This window comes from Echinops telfairi, unplaced genomic scaffold (genome assembly GCF_000313985.2).
Source record: "Echinops telfairi isolate 266 unplaced genomic scaffold, ASM31398v2 ScPeMD7_7425;HRSCAF=8463, whole genome shotgun sequence".
Lineage (NCBI taxonomy): Eukaryota > Metazoa > Chordata > Mammalia > Afrosoricida > Tenrecidae > Echinops > Echinops telfairi.
Genome location: NW_022111325.1, coordinates 2,350,844 through 2,363,350, shown reverse-complemented (window position 1 = coordinate 2,363,350; position 12,507 = coordinate 2,350,844). Strand labels below are relative to the sequence as shown.

The 12,507-nt window shown below is 49.1% G+C and overlaps 1 protein-coding gene across 4 annotated transcripts in view; it reads left to right on the top strand.

Moving 5' to 3' along the window:
* The window catches only part of GON4L (gon-4 like), an 89,608-nt gene that overhangs the window by 73,138 nt on the left and 3,963 nt on the right, over positions 1 to 12,507 (top strand). For 3 of the 4 annotated variants that reach the window (XM_045298331.1, XM_045298329.1, XM_045298328.1), the window contains 8 exons: positions 4,296 to 4,412; positions 5,173 to 6,786; positions 7,455 to 7,710; positions 8,263 to 8,447; positions 9,152 to 9,349; positions 10,716 to 10,859; positions 11,758 to 11,901; positions 11,980 to 12,099. In XM_045298331.1, the coding sequence (XP_045154266.1) occupies positions 4,296 to 4,412; positions 5,173 to 6,786; positions 7,455 to 7,710; positions 8,263 to 8,447; positions 9,152 to 9,349; positions 10,716 to 10,859; positions 11,758 to 11,901; positions 11,980 to 12,099 (2,778 nt within the window). The remainder of the gene's footprint in view (positions 1 to 4,295; positions 4,413 to 5,172; positions 6,787 to 7,454; positions 7,711 to 8,262; positions 8,448 to 9,151; positions 9,350 to 10,715; positions 10,860 to 11,757; positions 11,902 to 11,979; positions 12,100 to 12,507) is intronic. The other variant, XM_045298330.1, reaches the window with a different exon arrangement.

Below are 12,507 nucleotides of genomic sequence, written 5' to 3'. Positions count from 1 at the left end.
TGCTTTGAATTTTCATAGTATGAGACCTACATTAAGGTCTGGTTTCATCCAGTGTTCTAGACATTTGATAAACTTTTTAGTGTGTGCATTCCTCTGTTCCAGTTTGGGGACGCTTTCATTTGTTCTCTCTTTATGTGATGTCTGCTAGTCAGATGTTTGACTTCTAAAAATGGGCTTCTGGTTTTTCCCTGGCACGTGCTTTTTGTTGTGTTTTCTGGGATATCACCTCAGCTTTTTCTTCTGACTCGCCTGTTGAGTTAAGCTCTTTATTGCTTCCGTCAAAATTTTTTATTTTTTGCTTGTTTGTTGAACATTTGTAATAGCAACTGGTGCAGAGCATGTGGTAGAGGAGAGAGAAAGCTGTTTTTTAAAATTTGTTGTTTCCTCGGCATCGCCATTCTGCTGTCAGCCTTAATCCAGAGACCGCTCTTTCTAGCAGACAAGCGCTCAGCTTCTCCCGGTTAAACAAAGTGATGGAGGGGCGGAGGGGATGCCCGAGTCTAAATGCCCAGGCAACAGGTTTTCACTGCTTTACAATTCTGCTTGTTCACCTGGTTTGAATTGCAGCTTTACCTCTGCTTACAGAATCTTCTCGCGTCTTAGGACTTTGCAAGTCCTGTGATACAAAATTAGTTAGCCCTGAACTTTCGCCACTTGGAATTCAGTTTTCTATAGTCACAGTTACCTGCTTTTAAGCTTCCAAAATTCTGTAGCTTTTGTCTTTCCGCTCATGCAACCTGAGACATATAAATCATAGATGCATGAATGAATTTTGAGCTTGCACTTTAATTCTAGCCCCAATCAAAGAAAAATTAGTTCTTATGACAGGGCCCTGCTTTATGCTCGACCTCCTAAAGAGATCACTGAAGATAAGGGTGCTATAGCAAAGTGTAGTGAAGAAACCAGATGGTGCCTGAATATCACAAAAAAATAATGTCTGGAGTCTAAACTTGTTTTCAAACAAGCAGCCATCTAAGTGAGCCCTTAACTAAGTCTACATGGAAGAAGTATGCCAGCCTGTGTGATCCAAGGATGATGAGTAATCTAATCCAAATCTAAAGAAGGAAACTTATTTTCATGGAGTTGATGCTGATCCAGTTGTCCACAGGAGTAGAAAGCCTTGTCGTTCTTCTGTGGAGCTGCTGGTGAATTTGAGCTGCCGGCCATATGGATCCCAGACCAACATGTTCAAAATCATCGGCAGCTCCACTGGAGAAAGACTGGCCTTTCCACTTCCATAAACAGTTACAGTCTCGGAAACCCACAGGGCTTGTCTGTGAGTTTGGTTTTTGGTTAAAGGAGGGAATGGCATCAGAGCTTAAATTGTGGACACCTGGTTTGCAGAAAGTATGGATTACAGTGGAAACCCAAAGTCCATTTGCAGGCTCAACACATGGATTCAGCTTCCGATGACTCTCTGATCGTAGTTGAGGGGTAGGAACAGCCGGTTACCAGAGAGCATGGTAAAGTGGATTATGGCAGACGTAGTTAGGTCATAATGCAGTATCATTTGATCTCCATTTAGACCCACTTTAAAGCTGTTTCGATTTTTTATTTAAAGGTGAAATACACATAGGTTAAGTCCCTGGTAAAACCCCTCTAACCATGAACCAGGGATGTGAATAGCTTTGCTAACATGCAGAAGGCAATGGAAAGTGGATTGTTATAGATGCAGTTAGGTTAAAATTCAGCACCCTGTCATTTGATTTTTCTTATGATCCCTTAAAATTTGTTCTAGTTTTTATTATTTTTTGCTTTCTTTTCGGTTGTGGTTTTTATCTGTTTTACTTTGTTGTTCTTACTAGTTTTTTATTGTTATGTTTTCTGTATGTGAAAGCCAGAATAAGTAAATCTACAAAGACACTAGCTGGATTAAATGGTTCCTTGGGGGGGTTGGGGGCGCTAATGATGATGAGTACAAGATTGAAGAAAATGTTGTGCAACTGATTGTGGTGATGATGATACAGCTCCTCTTGATGTGATCGAACTATTGAACTGTATCATACATGAATTATATGCCCCCCCAAAATTTTAAAAGAGTTGTCTGAAAAGGCTTCGTATTTGAAGCTAAGGTAGAGTAAGGGGCTCAAAAAGAAAACCTGAACCCCACCCAGGAATGCTGAGAGAATGGAAGTTTTACATTTGAAGGGAAGGCCTGCAGGGAAATAGACAGCTTGGCTGTAGAAAATTCTTGAGCCAGCAGTTTCCCATTGGACATAAAAGCAGGAAAGTCTGTGCCCACCAGAACAAGCCATGTTCCAGGCCTAGAAGAAAGGCAGCCATGAGTTTGGAGTGCTCATTATGGGAACCGCCTGGCTCTACTTACTGAATGGAAGAGGGAGAAAATGCAGCAGTGAGGACGGGCTGATCTGGACTTGTTCATTGATGCCTTTTGATGTGATCCACGGGGGCTAAAGTTTTAAAAGCGTGACTATTGAGCCTGTGGGTAAAGATTAGCCCCAGAGGCCAGCTGGTCTGAATTGTGGGGTTGTATGTCGAGGGGGGGTGGTTAGTGGGTAGTTGGAGGGGTGGGTGTATGTGTTCGTGTCCAAAGCTTGCAGCTGGTCCCAATTGACTGAGGATGGATGGCTAGGGCTGAGATGACCAGCTCCTGAACAAACAAGAGAGCGGTTCTTGACTCTGAGCTGGTGCACACTGCTGCAGTTTTGATGTTTGACCTACGGTAGACTGAACTTTGCTTACGCATGCAGATGGCCAAGGGCCGGCCAGAAATGAAGACCCATCACATCGAGCCTCAGCACTGGGTTGTTAGGGACAGGCAGTTTAGAATCTGAATATTTAAAATGGGAGAAGATAAAGGCATCAAGTGGCTGGCTTACCAACTCTTATGGGTGTTTGTGTATACACACACACACAACCCCACCTCACAGTTTAGACCAGCTGTCCTTTGGGGCTAATCTTACCCACAGGTAAAGCCTGAAAGAGGGTGAATTTAATCCTTCAGTCTGAAAAAGACATGAGTAGACGAGCCCAGGGACGACCTGCAAGGACAGTGGGTTATTTCATGTGGTGCTGCTAGTTGACGTCTCTAAATCCCACCTTTCCCCGCCGGCTCTGGTAAGAAGGTGAGGAAGACACTGGGAGGATTCCCCTGTGAGTGTGTAGCCAGCACAATGGATATTCGAACCCAGAGAGATCAAGTAGAGAAGTAAAACAGAACATTGTCAGCGCAGTTGCCACAGTCACTATCCCAAACAGCAAACTCCTCCCTCCCAGCGTAGTAACCTCAGTGTGCAGCATTATCTAAGCAGTCCACATACTGCCTGCACAGACTCTCCCTGCCACCGACTCCACTCCACCATCTGCTGATGATCACCGAGTCTTTTATGTTCTTTCTTTCTCGTCAGTTGCCTGACTTCCGGCCTTCATCCAAAACTGGATTAATGCAGTCATTTCCTAACTGCTGACTCCAAAATCATATATTCGGTTCTTTGATTTATTGCCAAAGGCGCCTTTATCATATCCTTCAGGATAAAGTTAGACTACTTTGTCTCTTAACATTCATTTAGTGCTAACTAAAGCAATATGCTTGTGGTTTCTCAAACACATGATTCAGCATGTGAAGTGCATGTTGCCTTATATCAAACTCTGTTCCATTAAGATTAATTTATAGTTGCACCCCTAGAAAAATGTTGTTGTCCACATTTGGATTGTGTGCCATTTTGTACACATTTGTATACATCTTTGCTTGTGGTTTTTAATGGGGAGTGCCACTATTGGTCTCAATGACTATTTCTCCCTTTCACATTGAAATGCCTTAAGAGCAGGGATTGCTTATCTGTATGCTCAGCTTGTAGCAGAGTGCCTGACAGATGAATGAGTGCTTTCTGTCAGCATCTTAAGTTCAGTCCCCTCTTAGGTTATTTAAGGAAACCTACCCGTCTCAGACTCTGTTCTTTTTATCTTTCCTTCTCCTGACCTTCACCTGGCCACTGCCCCCAGTGCCCAGAACGAAGGGTAAGGCACTCGGACGACAGCCCAAGCTTACTCTGATGAACTGCTTCCTCTTCTCGGGGACTTAAAAGTTCTTCTTTCCTGGGGGCCAGACTAGAAATACAGCATAGGGAGTAAATGAAAACTCTCTGTTGCCTAGAAATTAGTTAATTTGAAATGCAAAAGTGTTCAACAACAGATACGATATTTGTATATATGTGTGTGTGTTCATATACATCTGTGTCAAAGAATCTCAGGCCACTGCCTTCCTCTTCCCTGCCTTGCCAGAGGCCAATTTGTTTAGAAGGAATGTAACTTACGCATTATTTTTTCACGTTAAGTTGTACAAGAAGACCAAACAGCTGCCCGTCTTGGCAAAGTGCTGTGAAGAAATCCGGCCACATCAGTGGAAGCCCCCAGTAGAGAGGGAAGAACATCGACTTCCATTCTGGTTAAAGGTATGACCTTTGACACACACACACACACCCATCCCCAGTGTCTGTAGGAATCAGGTTACTGAAAACCCTGATAGAAACTTTAAGGGCCTTTGGTATTTTTAGTTGTAGAACTAAGATTTAAGTTGTTGTCGTTGTTTCCGTACCCTCTTTCCAGCTGGAGAAAAGTATTGGGTAAAATGATAGTTTCCTAAAGCAGATTCATGAAGAATATCTAGAGTAGTGTTTCCCAAAGTGGGTAAGACTCCCACCCCTAAGTTCCCCTGGAACAATCCAGAGGGACTGAAAAGCAGATACCTGTACTTTATCCTGGATTATGGCTATAGTATAAATGTGTGTTTTTTGGTTTGGTTGGTTTTTTTAAGTTTTTAATCGCTATGGGATACTGAGTAATTTCTTTTCTGGAGAAAGGAGAGTAGATCAAATAAGAGCAGCGGTCTCATGCTGCAACCCTTTCAGACAGTGCTTCATGTGGTGGTGACCCCTCCACCCCAAACATAAAATTATTTTCATTGCTACTTCATAACTACTTTTGCTACTGTTATGGATCGGGCGACCCCTGTGAAAGGGTCGTTCGACCCTCCAAAGGGGTTGCGACCCAGAGGTTGAGAACCGCTGAGCTAGAGTATTTAATTTGAATGTCGTCCTAGCAGAAAGTTTGTATTGTGCAAAAAAAAAATCCATCTTAAATGTCCGAGACTGTCTTGGGAAGGGCCCTGAAGTCTAGAAATCTGATGGACCAGAGTGTTCTCGTTCCCAACAGGCCAGTTTGCCATCCATCCAGAAGGAACTGCAGAACTTAACTGAAGGCACTAGAGCGGGCGGAGATGTGACCGGAGCTCCTGAGACCAGCGCAGACCCAGGCCTCGACAAGGGCAGCCCCCGAGTGGGGAGTGGCACTCGCTACCCACTGCTGTTGCCTAAGGACGTCGTCCTGAAACTGAAGCCCGTTGCCAAGCGGTTTTCCAGGAAGGCTTGGAGGCAGAAGCGGTCATCAGGCCTGAAGCCTCTTCTTATCCGACCCAGCCCCTCTCTTCCACCAGCCAGAGCAACTCAGTCAGAAACCCCTCCAAGCAACGCGGTGGGTCAGGTCCCTCACCCGATTCAGACCGTGTCAGGCCGCCCTCCTTTGGAAGTCATAGGGGGTCCTGGCTTTGAGTCTGCCTTGGCACTACCTGAGGCCAGGACCGGCTTCTCCCTCTCCTCTGCCCTTGTGCCCAAAGTAATGCTGCCTTCACTTGCCCCTTCTAAGTTTCGAAAGTCGTGTGTGAAACGGAGACTCCCAAAGAGAAAGGGGGTCAAGGCCCCTCCCTGTCTGAAGCCTGCCCCCTTCATCCACCCTGCCCCTGTCATCTTCACCGTTCCCGCCACCACCGTGAAGGTCGTGAGCCTTAGCACTGGCTGTAACATGATGCAGCCTGTCAATGCAGCTGTGGCCCCGAGTTCTCAGCCCATTCCCATTGCTACCCTCTTGGTTAACCCCACTTCCTTTCCCTGTCCATTGAACCCACCCATTGTAGCCTCCTCCATCCCACCCTTAATTGTCTCTGGTAACACTGTGAATCTTCATGGACCATCTACCACTGAAGATAAGGCCTGGAGCAATGTGGACATTGCTTGTCCATTGACGGAAGGCAAAGGTACCTTTCCAAGCCTTGAACCCAAATTGGAACCCCAGGAAATAGCTCCTCAGTGTGCTGCTGCCCTTCCCAAAGAGGAGCGCGGTCCAGGGCCTCTACCAGCAGATCGAGGGTGCCAAGAAGAGCTGTCCGAAAACTTTACCTATCGCTGGACTATTGTGAAAACGGAGGGGGGAGGGCAAGTCCTAGAAGCCCTGCCTCAGAGCTTCCAGGAATCTCGTAAGTCTCCTCTTGGCAACTTAGAAGAAATTGTCAAGGTCGAACCTGAAGACCCTGGGGCGGAAATCTCTAGCCTCTCCTCTGAGCAGAACGTTTGTGGTGAAATCAAAGAAGAGCCTTCCCTGGAATTGGATACTACGAGCTCCCCAAGCGAGGGGTTAAATGGCCCTGGAGAGGTGAGGAAACCACAGGTCTTACAAAAGGAGGAAGAGAGGTGTCAGCTGACCAAAGCCCCTGCAGCGTCTCAGGAGCCTCCTGATGAAGGGAACTCGGGCGAGGTGAGCAAAGGCTCTCCAAATACTGCTTCCTCTTCGGGGGACCCTGGGGTGGGGAAGCCTGAAGACACCTCGAGTGCTGATGGGCAGTCGGTGGGCACGCCAGCGGGAGCAGAAACTGGCGCTGAGAAGGACGGGCCCGAGGAAGAGGAAGAGGAGGACTTTGATGACCTCACCCAAGATGAGGAGGATGAGCTGTCATCCGCGTCTGAGGAGTCGGTGCTCTCCGTGCCTGAGCTCCAGGTGAGCACATGCGGATGTCCTTGAACGTGGTACTGCGTTCAGCCGATTGATGAGTCATGTCTGGGTACTGTCTTACAGACAGTCCCTAGGTAATTCATTTTACTTTTTAATGGATTATGGGACATAGTTTGGGATTTGAGGTTTTGGGATTGGGAAAGGGTAAAATTTTCCTTCCTGTTTATACTCGAGAGGAACCTGGGTGGCATAGTAGATATGCATTGGGCTGTGAACCACAAGGGCAGCGGTTTGGAACTGTCCGCTGTTTGGAGGCAGAAAGATGAGGCTGTCTATGCCTGTAAAGAGGTAGTCTCAGAACCCACAGGAGCACTTCCACCCTGCCCCCTACGGTCACTCTGAGTCGGGATCGACTCGATTGGCAGTGAGTTTGAAGGGGGTTGGTTTGTTTCCCCCCATTTTACTTGACGTAAAGATATTTACATTTTAAATAGAATCACCTGAGCGCACTTTAAATCCCTGAGAAAGCAGACCATCAGTAAGTGTCAGGGCAAAGGAGAACTTTCTTTAGGGCCCAAGAAAACCATTCCGAAGGTTCTGTTACTTCAGTGAACCCATAAGGGGGGGGGGTGTCGAGCTCATTGGTTACTGGTTTACCTCTGTGCCTTTTGATGCCATCTGCACTCTGTGGGGCTGGCACTCACACTTTACAGGAAACCATGGAGAAACTCACTTGGCTTGCGTCTGCAAGGCGCATGAGTCAGGAAGGGGAGTCTGAGGAAGAGAACTCCCAGGAGGAGAATTCTGAGCAGGAGGAGGAGGAGGAGGAGGAAGCAGAGGGAACAGAAAGCCTGCAGAAGGAGGATGAAATGGCTGAGGAAGCAACTGGGGCCGCTGTTGAGAAGCCCCCTTCTACTTTGACTTCACCCCAGGCTGCTCCAGAATTGGAGATGAACAGGACCCCACCAGGTGGGTGTGGCAAGCATGTCCTGAAGGGCAGCTCTGGGGCTCTTTGCTCCAAGGCAGTGTCCAGAGTGACCAGCTTTCAAACCAGTCTCCCCTGTCACTGCCTTTCCCCAATACACACATGTAACTTGGTGTCTTTGCAAGGAAGCATTGCTCAGAAACGTTACCTCTGATTCTTATTAGCTTCTAGGCTTATCAGAATTTTTATACTGGTTCTCAGTTCTGCGATCCATGGCACTAAAGGATAGGTTTATGTCAGAAAACACTGCTCGTTCCTCACGCAGACGGTCCCTTGAGTGCCCAGCGTGAGACCATACCCACTCTGTGGGCTCTAATGGACCTTGTTTCTCCTCCGTGGCCTCACTGTCATCCCTGGGCATGCAGGTATCTCAGAGCCCCTGATGAGAGCTGACTTGAGAGAGCGACTTCATGGTTCTACAGCAAGTTCTATCCCAGGCTGTTGGGAGACAGTGGAGGGCAGGGGTGGGTAACTGTGGAGGGGGAGGAGGAGAGGTTGCCGCACAGAGAGACACCCCTTTTTGCATGTCCTCCGAGGAGGGAGCAGCAAAGCCGCTGGCAAGGGCCGGAGCAGTGGCCGAGCTCGCAGCACGCGGGGGAGCCGCGCCCGGGCCCGCAAGGACACCGCCAAGCTGCTGCTGCTGTACGCCGAGGACATTCTCGAGCGGGACCCGCTCAGGGAGCAGAAGGACTTGGCTTTCGCCCAAGCATATCTGACCAGGGTAGGCAAATACTGCTTCCTGTCCCTGCCTGGCCCCACAGATGGGCTTGCTACTAGTTCAAGGGAGGTAGTTTAAAGACAAAGTCTGTTCTTTAGGCTCACCTGGAATCCCCAAAAGTTTTCTTGTGAGAGAACTTCAAGGGGACATGCGAGTTCAGTCATAGGCAGCTTTATTGTCAGTACTCTGCACCCCCTTCTGCTGCCCAGAGTCCGTGGGAAGCGGGGACTTCTCGTCGTTGGGGGGCCCTTGGTAGCACTGGTCTGGTAGTGGCCCTGGTTCACTCTCATTCTCTTGGTGACTGGCTGCTGCCTTCATCCCTCCCTTTACCACACCTCCGCTCGCACTGGTGACTGCGGCTTCATCTTCCCTCCTCCAGTACTGCCATGCCCAACCCTGGAAAAGTGCTTCAACACGGAGGTCAAGGAAGGAAGGAGAGACTCGGGCTGTGACCTTGAGAAGCGCGTTCCCTGGTTTTGTGCACAGTGCTGTGGTCTCTTGAAAGTGGGGTTTTTCCAGTTGCCCTGTACCAGCAAAGGAGCTTCTGCCATGCTAATTGTTGGGTGTCCCTCTTAACAATCAGGGCTTAAGACCTTTCAGCAGAGTAGAGAGATTCTTAGAGCACTCAGTACCCTGCCTTCTCCCTCAGCTTCCTGGTGGTACCCTAAGACAGAACACTGATGATCAGAGTCTGTCTCCCCGTGTAGGTTCGGGAAGCACTGCAGCATCTCCCTGGAAAGTATGAGGACTTTCTTCAGGTTATCTATGAATTTGAGGCAAGTGCCCAAAAGCAGACTGCTCTGGATCTCTACAAAAGCTTGCGCACTCTGCTCCAAGATTGGCCTCAGCTCCTGAAGGACTTTGCTGCTTTCCTGTTGCCTGAGCAAGCTCTGGCCTGTGGATTAGTAAGTAGATGCTCAAGAGCTGCGCAGCAGACCTCCTTGGTTAGAGCAACACTAGGGTTGAGTGGAGTTGAATGAGATTGTTGAGCCTTGACAGCTTCCCGACTGATGCCTTCCCGTAGCTCCCGCTGATAAGACCCTCCAACAGGGTTGCCCAGGGTGAGCTCCCCAGTCCCCTTCTTAGGCTTTCTGTACAAGTGCGAGGAGAAGGGGTGACTTCCAGTTCTTACTGAAGACCTTAAGCAAGTCGTGTGCCCCCTTCTCACTGCTGTGAAGCAGACCCTCATTCACCAAGTATCTGTTGACTGTCTACTAGTGTCAGCCAAATGTTCAGTTTGCGGAATTCCGCCCCTAAAACAGACTGAACTCTCTGTCCACTGAAACTACATGACGTTGTCCCAGGGAACCTGTGACATTCAGCATTTTGTACAACACAGCTGACTGAGCCCTAGTGTGACCTTAGTTAATAACGATGTATCATCTGGTATCGGTCGTAACAAACATTAGCGCAGGATTGCAAGGTGTTCTAATCAGAGAAAACATGAAGGCGAGGAGGGCTAACGGGCACCTCTGCACTTCCTGTACAAGGTAGCAGTCACCCTCAGAGTGCTCTGAAGATCCTTGCCCTCAGGGAGCTTACATTCTCATGGGGGACGTTAGATGATAAACAGCTAAAGAAGTAACACATATGCAGTGCTGCACAGTGATGAGGTTTTAATAGAAAAACAAAGCAGGGGAGGAGACGAGAGAGTTGTCTACAGGGTGAGCAAGAGGGTAGCGTGTAGTACTCTACGTTCCCCACGTTGGAGAGTCTTAAGTATGAGGGATGTCCTGTTAGTCCTGGGCTGCGTGTGACAGCTGATAGATACATAGAGGCACAGGAGGGATAGTCTGATAGTCTCACGACAAGTTATCGTTAGCACACTATGCTTGTCTCTTCATGGCATGACATGAGGCTCACGTGAGCATGTGTGTGGAAGCCACGTGTGAACTGGACAGCGAGCGCTCTGTGGGGGTACGTGTCTGACTTCACAACCATCAGCAACCAGAGACGGCCGTTCTTGCGGGGTCGTTTTCTGGTGAAAGAGCCCCGGTGCTGTGTGGACTCGCACTCACGGGCCGCCCCCAGGAGAAAGCTGTGTCAATCTGCCCCTCCCTTGAAGCTTACCGCCTGGGAGACCCTCTGGCCTGCTGAGCTGGAATTGACTTGACCCCAGTGGTTTTGGGTTATCTTGAGTTGGTAGCCCACAGTGGCCCAAGATCAATGAACTGTTCTCAGCTGGATTGCAGTTACCTCTGCCCCCAGCACCTGGTGCTGAATTCTTTTCCTTGGAACGCTCCAGTTTGGCTCCTCCTTTCCTTCTGGCAGTTTGAGGAGCAGCAGGCTTTTGAGAAGAGTCGCAAGTTTCTCCGGCAGCTGGAGATTTGCTTCGCAGAGAACCCCTCACACCACCAGAAGATCATCAAGGTCCTACAAGGCTGTACACACTGCCTGCCCCAGGAGATCACTGAGGTACCCTCCCTGTCCGTCTTCTCCGCATGCCATCCCACCTCTTCTCATCCCTGGGGCCCTGTGAACTTCCTGGGCCACGTGAAGAAGGAAGAACTTCTTAAGCTTCCCTAAAGCTTACGGCAGGGGTAGAGAGGAGTTCCCAGCTGAGGCTGGGGCCTGGCCGAGTGTCCCAGGCTGAGTGACGGATGCCTTCAGTGCTCTGGAGGGCCTGCTGCCTTCTGCTGGGTGGTTCCCTACTTGGAGACCAGTATGGAAGAAGTGGAACTTGTGCATGAAGAATCCCACCATGACTATTAATACCCCTCCCTGTAGGCAAGCAAGGAGTCCTGGTAGCGTAGTGGTTACACAGTGGGCTGCTAACGGCATGCTCAGTAGTTCAAAACCACCAGGCACTCTGTGGGAGAAAGACGGGCTTTCCATTCCATCCCCATCAAGAGTCAAACCAAAACCAGACTCGCTGCCCTTGCGTCAGGGCTGACCCATAGCAACCTCGTGGACTTCTGAGACTGACTGTACATGGAAATAGAGAGATTCAGCTTTGTCCCTCGGAGTTGCTGGTGGCCGCTAGCAGCCGATCATGCGGGTCCCAGCCCATGAGCAGCCACACCGCCACCAGGCTCCTCTGTAAAGAGTTCCAGTCTCATACACTCTCGGGGCAGCTCTGCCTGCCCGGCCGGACTGCTCTGGGTCAGCGCTGACTGGATGGCAGGGAGTTTGGTTTTTTGATTTGGTAGGTAAGCAAGAAGCAACTGTTGAAGAATTTTTAACTATGAAAGAGAGGTTTTTGTCTGTCTCCCAGTTAGTGAGGAGACCAGAACGTGGAAGTGCGTCGGGCTGGTCTGGGTGGGCCCCTGGCGAGGTGGGGGGGCGTCATCTTCCCCTCCGCAACTCTCTGCAGCTCAAAACACAAATGTGGCAGCTCCTCAGGGGCCACGCGCACCTGCAGGATGAGTTTTCCGTCTTCTTCGACCACCTGCGCCCAGCAGCGAGCTGGATGGGCGACTTTGAGGAGATCAATTGGACTGAGGAGAAAGAGTATGAGGTATGGGCCCTGGGGGAAGGCAGCGTGTGGGGTGGTGTGGGCAGAGTCTGTGCTGACTGGCACCATCTCCTGCCCCAGTTTGATGGCTTCGAGGAAGTGGCCTTGCCTGATGTAGAAGAGGAAGAGGAGCCTCCTAAGATACCCGCCAGCTCGAAGAGCAAGAGGAGAAAAGAGATGGGGGCCCAGAGCCACGATAAGGTACTCTGGGCCCAGTTCTCGTGAACTACGGCCAGCGGTTTCCCCGTATTTCTCTGGCTTAGATAAACAGGCTGGGTGAGAGCTGACATTATTTTTTTATTTTTAGTTTCTTTCATTAAAAATATTTTCTTGATATACTCACATATCATACACTCCCATAGTTAAATCACTTTTGAAAAAAGTTGTATATACAGCATCACAATCAGTTCTAATGCTCCCTCCCCCTCCCTCATTCATCGATTGCTCCGCAATTCCCTCCATCTTCCATCCCCCACCCCCGCTAGCCATTGCTTCAGTTGAGTTACTGTTTCTTTCTGTGCATCCACTCTTCTGTGCCTCATAAACTGAGACACAACAGAAACAATAAAAAACAAAAGAAAATAATACAAAGATCAAAAGAAAATAGAG